The sequence below is a fragment of the Mus caroli genome, chromosome 10 (assembly GCF_900094665.2).
Source record: "Mus caroli chromosome 10, CAROLI_EIJ_v1.1, whole genome shotgun sequence".
In the NCBI taxonomy this organism is placed as follows: Eukaryota; Metazoa; Chordata; class Mammalia; order Rodentia; family Muridae; genus Mus; species Mus caroli.
In genome coordinates, this window is record NC_034579.1 from 44,599,166 (window position 1) to 44,608,339 (window position 9,174).

At 34.2% G+C, this 9,174-nt stretch overlaps 1 protein-coding gene across 5 annotated transcripts in view; it reads right to left on the bottom strand.

The window, feature by feature from the left end:
* Positions 1 to 9,174, bottom strand: part of Grik2 (glutamate ionotropic receptor kainate type subunit 2) — a 676,604-nt gene that overhangs the window by 302,617 nt on the left and 364,813 nt on the right. For all 5 annotated transcript variants that reach the window (XM_021173658.2, XM_029482440.1, XM_021173659.2 and 2 more), the window contains exon 10: positions 4,000 to 4,113. In XM_021173658.2, the coding sequence (XP_021029317.1) occupies positions 4,000 to 4,113 (114 nt within the window). The remainder of the gene's footprint in view (positions 1 to 3,999; positions 4,114 to 9,174) is intronic.

Genomic DNA, 9,174 nt, shown 5'->3' on the forward strand with positions numbered 1-9,174 from the left:
AAAGAGAGGCCCATTGGACTTGCAAACTTTATATGCCCCAGTACAGGAGAACCCCAGGGCCAAAAAGGGGGAGTGGGTGGGTAGGGGATTGGGGGGTGGGTATGGGGGACTTTTGGGATAGCATTGAAAATGTAAACGAGGAAAATACCTAATAAAAAAATAAATTAAAAAAAAAAAAGTCCTCCTTTCATGGTCTTCAGAGAGGCTCCATCCAGCAGCCGACTGAGACAGATACTCACATCCACAGTCAAACAGTGGACAGAGCTTAGAAACTCTTATGAAAGAATAAGAGAAAGGATTAAAGGCCTGGAATGGGTTAAGAACTCTACAGGAAGATCAACAAAGTCAACTAACCTGAACCTTTGGAGCTCTAGGAGTCTGAACCACTAACCAAAGAACATACATGGGCTGGACCTAAGCCCCCCTGCACATATGTAGAAGATGTGCAGTTGGACTTCGTTTGGTTCTAAAACAACTGTATTGGTAGTTATCCTAAAAGTTGTAGATCTACATAGGGTATATTCATCTAGATGGGCAATTTTGTCTGACCTCAGTGGGAGGGGAAGTACCTAGCCTTGCAAAGACTTGAAGTGTCAGAATAAGGGCAAGATGCCAAAAGGGAGGGTCTACCCACTGAGAGAACAAGGGGAGGGGAAAGAATTGTGAGAGGCAGTGACCTAGAGAGGGACAGTGAGCAGGATGTAAACTGAATAAATAAAATTAACTGACTAACTAAATATATAAATATTTAAAAGAAAAGAAACCTCCTTTCAAATAGTTGGTCAGGTAATACATGCAACTCTTTAAACCATATAGACTATTGACATTGCCCTCGGTCGCCTCTCAGAAATTTAAGCTAAATACATATTGTTGAAGACATTGTACATTCAGAACACAGGACTTGGATGATTAAAATCAAGTCTAACCTAAAAGCCTGTTTATTGCTCTCTAGCTTCCAGGCTAATAGAAATACTATGAAAACTGCTAAGGGCAGGACATAACTAATAGTTCTACTTAGATGTCACACCTATGAGCTACAGCAGTGACCCACCTGAAAATAACATTCTAAAGATAAAAACTATAAACGTAAAAAATCATCCCTTTTCGTTCATTCTGTTTTTTTTATTATGAATGTGTGGTGACCAGAGTAGGAGAGAAATCAGTTAGGGGATATAGAGATAAGGTGACTTACTTTTTCCTTTTAAGCAATGATAGAGTCTTTTAAAGACTAACACTGTAGTGTACTCTAAAATACAAATAGTATCCCTATAAAATCTAAGCATCATAGATAATCATATTTGTTTTAAGGAATGCTGAACTAATTGGTAGTTGTCAAGCATCACTGGAAATCAATACTATCTACAGAATTGTTAGAAATATTAAGATTATCAAATGCTTTGAGCACTACAGTGGTAATATCGTTGCAGCTTTTTGATTGCTCTGATAACCTCTAAATTACCAAGGCTTGCTGATGCAATTCTATATTCCTAACTACAGAGGATGTTGAGCCAGATAACAAAGTCAAAGATACCCTGGGGTATAGCTAGAACTGAAGGCTAACTTTGGAACTTAGAAACAATAAACAGAAGGACTGGTTATACACATACAACTGCTGGCATACTTGTCGAGGATATGCAATAACTTAAGCTCAAACCCTAGTACCAAAGAACTAATAAACAAAAACTATAGCTAAATGATACATATATATTTATAAATAAAAACATTTTTATTATTGATAAAATATATAAATCTCTTTTAACATGGTCCCAAGTAATTAAATGATAATGAAAAATATGTGAATTTATTTGCTTTATTTTATATTAGACAAATGTAGTAAACTGAACATTTAAAATTTTTTAATTATAGTTATTTAAAAGGTAGTATTTTCTTAAGTTTACTAGATATCATTTTTATATTTTATAACTTGATAATTCATTGAATATTATATCAGTGTTTTTTACCTCTGGAAATAAAAAAAGGAAAGCATATGAAGTATGATACTTTGCATTGTGTGTTTTAACATTAAACAGAGGGATGCATGTGGTCAAAATATTTTAATGCATGGTAAATGGTACAATAGAGTGTAAAGCATGCAGCTTCCTTCCACCCAGCTGAGCAAAACAGTTACATGGCTTTGTGGATGGACACTTTAAAGATGGGGTTAGAATGGGAAATTGAAATGGGAAATTGAAAGAGAAAATAAAGAACTGAGTGGAAGTATAAAGTCACACTATGTCAGTTGAAGATAGATTTGAGAGCTTGATTAGGAGAACATAGAAAAGCCCAGGTTACTGAAGATTAGAGATGTCTTAGTTAAAATCTTTACTCTGAGAGCTTTGTGGGATAGATACTGTAAAGACAACAAAGACACAGTTAAATTATGTTCCTCAGACACTTTCATAATATATAGAAAGATGATGTTGATATAAACAAAAACCAGCAGAATATTAATTTTAATAGTAAGTGAAAAAATGAAATAATGTCACAAATGGAGAATGTTTGCAAAGCAAAGACAGCAAAGCTTAAACAATCACGACAGAAGGTTACCTGGTTATCCCAGTTCAATCAAAATACTTACTGATGAAGAAATAAAGATAAAGGGTAGGAAAAAATAAGACTGCCCAAAAACTTGAATGTTAAAGGTAACATTTTTGATGTCTTACTCATTACTGGATTTCTTAAAATTTTGGATAAAAGGAAAGCAGAAAGAACAGATTCACAAGAGACTGCAAGAAGCCAGGGTGGAAAGAATAGTTATCAGGAAGAGAGATAACTGCTTATTTACTGAACAATTTTTACAGAAAGTCGTGAGATTAGGGACAAATGCTCTGATGGACAAGAAGTCAGGTGTGTTATTATATATAAAGTTATAGTAAAGTTTTGACTAAAATATTGTTCCAATTTGATTCATATAGAAGTTACAGTATTTGAAAAAACAGCAGAAGACTTAATATTAATTTGAAGAGGGCCTCAAAGCCTTAGATATGACACAAAAGAGTCTGAGGACTTTAGCTAGAGAATTAGAAACTTCACCACCCCAAGGGTGTTAGATCACTGGAAGCAAAGCTGCTTCATTGTTGAAAGCTTGTAACACAACCTAATCTATTTTGACATGCCTTCAGTTGTGACATCTATTTTGTTACTAAAATCCAAGAAGATTGTTTCTTCCCAGCCTGATTTGCCACTCTTCTCAGATATAGGTCTTATGGCTTGTGAGTTTCCTGAGTTTCCTGAGACTGAAGATTCAGTCTTTTCTGGCCAAGGTGACAGAAAGGTCAATAGTAAGCTATCTAACAAGTAAGTAATACTGACTAAATAATCTAAGAGCTCCTACTTATTCTAAATTTAAGATCCTCCTTTGCAAATGGCATGAGGGACCATAACTGGCAATTCAATTAAAACATGGAAATACAATATTGGTTAAAAAAAATAGCTACCGTATCAGCATTAATTTAATTATGGTGGTAGTAAAAAAGTTTCTAATTTGAAAAACATGCTCCATTATATTTCATTAAGGAAATTAGTGAAGTGAGAGCTACTACTTCAGCTGAAAACAATGAAATTGAAACAATATTATAGTGTAATTAATATAGAAAATATTGAAAATAATTTCTACATACTTTGAAGTACATTTTCAGCAAGAGAACAGAGTTTGTTTGGCCGTTAATTTAACTACATGCATCTGCATGTAAGTTTTCAAATCCTGACGTGGGCAATTTATCAACACTAACAAGTTCTATGGAAATGTAAAAATTTTCACTAATACATGAAGCTGCTTTATCACTAGAGATGCCCCAAATATTAATATGTCTTACATTACTAAATTTTAACAAAATTCTGACTGAGTTAACATTGTACTTTTTCTGTTACAGTAATTGCTAAATGAATATAAGTTATATTGCATTCTATTCATTAATATTCCCATTAAAATTTTTTTATCTACACCCATAAATCTACATTTTTCTAAAATAAAAAAATAAAAAAAAAACAAATACTTACCAAAATGGTGGTAACAATCAAAGAACGATTAGACAATGAATCTGTAATATTCGCTGGCTTCCCTTTCTGACTTTCTGTCATATTCAGGCCACTGGCTGGATCCCAAGTCCCAATCTATAAAACAACAAATGTACATTCTATGTCATCTATCAGATACCTGTGAGAGAGTGCTACAAAGGAAAGTTACTGTTACTAACACTGTTCACCTCTGCAGCATAGTGTATTCTCATTGGAGTATAGGCTGTGTTCTTCAAGGATGATTCACTGTGCTGAGAAATCTGTCTAGTGACATTAAAGAAGAAAATAATACACCATCGTGCCTCCAACCATGTGGGAGATTCATTTTCCATTTAAACGTTCATTCTCTAAGAAGAAACATGTGTGATGATACATCAGTAGCTTCCAGAACCTTATGAATAGAGTATAGCCTTTAATATAATGGATGTCTCTTATCCTCTCATTATAAAGTGAGCATTCTACATAACAGGCAAAGCAAAAAAATACAAGGAAAGCCTTGGGGATCCAGGATAAATTAATAAGTATCTAGTTGATTAACCAGTGTTTCCTCCAGTTCTCAATTTAAATAGAGTTTTCTTTAACTAAATGTCCTCTTTTTTTTTCTTTTTTTTTATTAGATATTTTCTTCATTTATATTTCAAATGCTATCTTGAAAGCCCCATACCCTCACCCCGTCCTTCTCCCCAATGCACCCACTCCTGCTTCCTGGCCCTGGCATTCCCCTGTACTGGGGCTTAGGATCTTCGCAAGACCAAGGACCTCTCTTCCCATTGATGGCTAACTAGGCCATCCTCTGCTACATATGCAACTAGAGACACAGCTCTGGGGGTGTGGGGGTACTGGTTAGTTCATATTGTTGTTGCTCCTATAGGGTTGTAGATCCCTTTAGCTCCTTGGGTACTTTCTTTAGCTCCTCCATTGGGGACCCTGTGTTCCATCCAAAAGATGACTGTGAGCATCCACTTCTGTATTAGCAAGGCACTGGCATAGCCTCACAAGAGATAGCTATATCAGGGTCCTTTCAGCAAAATCTTTCTGGCATATGCAATAGTGTCTGGGTTTTGGTGGTTGCTTATAGATGAGGCCATATACATTTTGTGTGCAGATGTTTTATCTCATTTAACACAGTGGATGGAGTGACAATGTGGAATATCCTGTGGAATATATAAATATAAAGCTTCACAGAAGGCACAGGTTGGTTGTTTAATGGTAACTAAAAGACAGTATTACTCCATCAGTGTTAATCATCAGTAAAGAGAACATAATAGGAGCTGTGGATATAGTAATTCTATAACCCTACTATTTTAAACCTTATGATAATCAGTAGTAAAATTTGCCTTCCATATCTTCTAGCCAAATATCCAAATTAGTTTTATATAAGAACAGCAAAAATTTCTCTTAAAAATCAACCTCTGGATATAAACAAAATAACGTTTGAAGTGAAAATGACTTAGCAGACATGATTTTGTCTACATAAATATCTTATCAAAGAGCTTGCAACTTGATTGTGATCAATTTTTTCCTTCATATTTTATTATATACACACATTTTCTTCTGATTTTTTTCAGTAAACTTTTAAGTTTCTATTTTTAAATTGAAGGTGTAGAAAACTACCTATATTCTGTTAATTAAAATAATTTATACATAGCATTCTTATAGCTTTATATGAATATAAACTTCACTATATTGTTTGAACACTGTAGCTATAAATATAAGACATTAATATTCATATCATTTTTGAGATATCTTAAATTATTTTTCCAATTTTCTCATGTTAATTAAATTTTGATTATACAAATAGCTATATGTTCCCATTAAAGTATTTGTGTCAATAAAAATATTAATAATTCATTAAAAGAAAGAAAATGCAAAATTTTCTCTTTTTTATTCTCAAAATAAATTACTTGCTAGCAGTTATATATCATGTCAGAACATAAAGTCATAAAAAGGGAGGCTGTGCTAGATATCTGAGTATGGTGGATGAGAGAGCATAAAATTAGAATGAGGGCTGATGAATTGCTGAAGTGTTTCAAATATAAAATTGTTAAAAGTGTTCTGTAGGCTGAACAAGATATGTCTCAAATGTTATCTCATAGTGACTGCCACTTTGTATCTGTGGTTTATAATCAATACCTGGAACTTAATTTTCCCTTAGGTCTTATTTCTTTTTATCTCTATCATTGAGTAGTCAGATCTTAAACCCTGTTATGCTATTAACTAAAGTATTAACAACTATGATTTGTCCACCTCACAACACCATCAAGAATGGCCAAATAAAACTACTCATGTAAAGTAAAGCCTAATTAACTTAATGCTACACTACAACAACAAAAAAAAATGTTTCTTGCTGGAAAGATAGCTCAGTAGTCAAAACTACCCACTGCTGCTGTTCAGGACCTCAGTTTAATTTTCAAGCAACTCAAAACTACTTTTAACACCAGCTTCATGGAATATTATGTCCTCTTCTGGCCTATACATGCATGTATTCATGAGCTTGCTCCTATCCTATTCATACACCTACCTAAACACATAATTTTTAAAAATAAATTTTATCAGAATAAAAGGCAAGAAGCTTTTTTTTTTTTTTGTAAAGTCAATAGTAGCTGGATAACAGATCAGGTAATACATATTTAAATAAGATAATTATAGACACATTTCTCTGAAAGATGTAAAAATTTCAAATAAGTAAATTAAACTCATAACTGGGTATGGTTGCACATTCTTTTACTGTCAGCACTTGGGAGGGAGTGGCAAATGGATCTTACTGAGATGGAGACCAGTTTGGTCTACAAAGTAAAGTTTAGGCCACCCAGAACTACATATGGGGATTGAAATTAAATTTAAAAAAATCCTAAGAATTAAAACACAGACAACTGAGAATCACTTTTAAAACTTACTCAATCTTCTTTTCCATCAAGGAAATGCACCTTGAAACTGCTTTTAGATTTAATCTTACACCTATCAGGATGGCTAGGATCAATAACACAATTGATAACTGATAACTGATATGGATTTAGAGTAAGGGGAAACAATTGTTCATTCTGATGAGAGTGCAAACTTGGACCACCACTATGGAAAATACTGTAATAATTCCTCATAAAGATGACTAATATCCAAAAGAAATTATTACAGATGTAGAGAAAAGGAAACTTAGTTATAGCTATTGTGAATGCTACCTGGTGGAAGCACTAGAGAAATCAGTATAGAGGTTCCACATAAAATTATAAAACATACATTCCATATGGTCAATTCCAAATTTGAGTATATATCAAATGACTTCATACCCTACTCTAGAGCTATTTACTCATCTAGGCTAATTATTGTTTTACTCACAGTAGCAAGGAATAGGAAGCAGCCATGATGTCCATTGACTAATAGATGAATAGTAAAAATGCAGTATATTTATGCAATTTCATATTATATGCTAATTAAGCCAAAAAGATCTTATGAAATTCACAGGTAAGTAGCTGGAGGTAGAAACAATCAGAATGAGTTGACCCAGACACAGAAATATAAATTCCTGTTTTCTCTCATCTGTGGATGTTATCTTTGAATCTTCAGATGTTTGTGATACATTTGGGTTACTGATAAAGGAAAAAACAAAAATTGACAGGGATCTCTCATATATATGTATATAATGGAAAGAGACTGAATGTACCAATATAAAGAATTAAAGGAGAATATTGCAACATAAACAGTTCAACTAGAACAAGAGAACAAATTTTTTGGAAGAGGAAAGAGGATAGGAAGAGATAAGTAACCCTAAAGACACTTTTATAAAGACCCATGGAAAACCACTGCTTTACTACATTAGAAGCTTCATATACAAATTCATTTTTTTCTCCTTTCATATTGCTGAAGTTATCACATGATAAGAAAACAGTACTTCGATTAATCAAGTGGGTATAATCTGAAAGCTACCCTCATGCTATTTAGTTCCAGTGCTATCTAAAAGTATGATGCAAACTGCCAAAGAAGGGAAACAATGAACAGTTCTATGTGTCTGCACCACTTATGAGGAACCTGGCTAGATATTCCTAATGTTGTAGTGAGTGACATTTACATATAGGTGGTAACTACCAGCTGTCTAATTGAACTTGAGACCCACTCAACATCGATACAATCATGCCTGATACTAGAAACTTAGCCAACTTCAAATTATGTTACACCAGCATAAATTGTTACTGAAATTTACACCTTATCAGCAGATAAGTGTAGCTAACACTCCTCACCAAACTTCCTCATACAAAAGGGAATATAACATAAAAATGGACACACACACACGTGGAAGAAAATGACTAAAGCATTTCAAGACCTGAAAATGAATGGAATTAATTAAGAACACAAACTGAGGGAAATCTGGAAATGAACCCTTTAGGAACTTAAAGGGGAACCTCAGAAAACAGCCTCAACAACCAAATACAAGACATGAAAGAAAGTATCTCAAGAACTGAAGACATAAGAGCAGAATGGGAAAATAGTTTAGTGGTCAACTTTTCTTTAAGCACCCCAACAGAACATTATTTTCTTGGAGGCTGTCTGTCATGAGAGACACCAGGTAAGTCTCACCTTTAAACCCAATGCTCAGGACTGACCTGAAACCACACCCAACAGCAGTAAGTTGTACCCCATACCCTGAGCTCCATTTCCTACTCTAAAATTCTGCCTGCATTCATGAAGGCCTTCCAGAACCAGGGACAACCAAGTAAGACCCAAGCTCTTGCCTGCCATATTCCCCTAAAACACATCCCACCACCTGAGCTCAGTTTTCCAGCCCACCACCCATACTGCTTTCTTGGAGGTCAGCCTGAATTAGGGTCCCCAGATATTGGTACAAGTACTAGGGACCCCAGAGGCAAGCTTGTTATCCAAAATATTGGATTTAAAGATTATTAGATTTAGATATTGATTTCTGGGTTTATCTTTGTTGGATGTGTTTTTTGGAAATGTTTTTTTCCCTTGGTTTCTGTTCCCTCTCTGTATAATAGATCGAGTAACCTAATGTAAACAGTATCTATCCATGAATCCAGCCAACAGAAGGTAATAAAAAAAATCTCCAACCCAAGTAGGTTAACTATACCCTAGAAAACACAGCAAAAAAATGATCCCACAGTAGCAAAACCAAAGAAAGTTATCTCTCTGTCTCTCTGTCTCTCT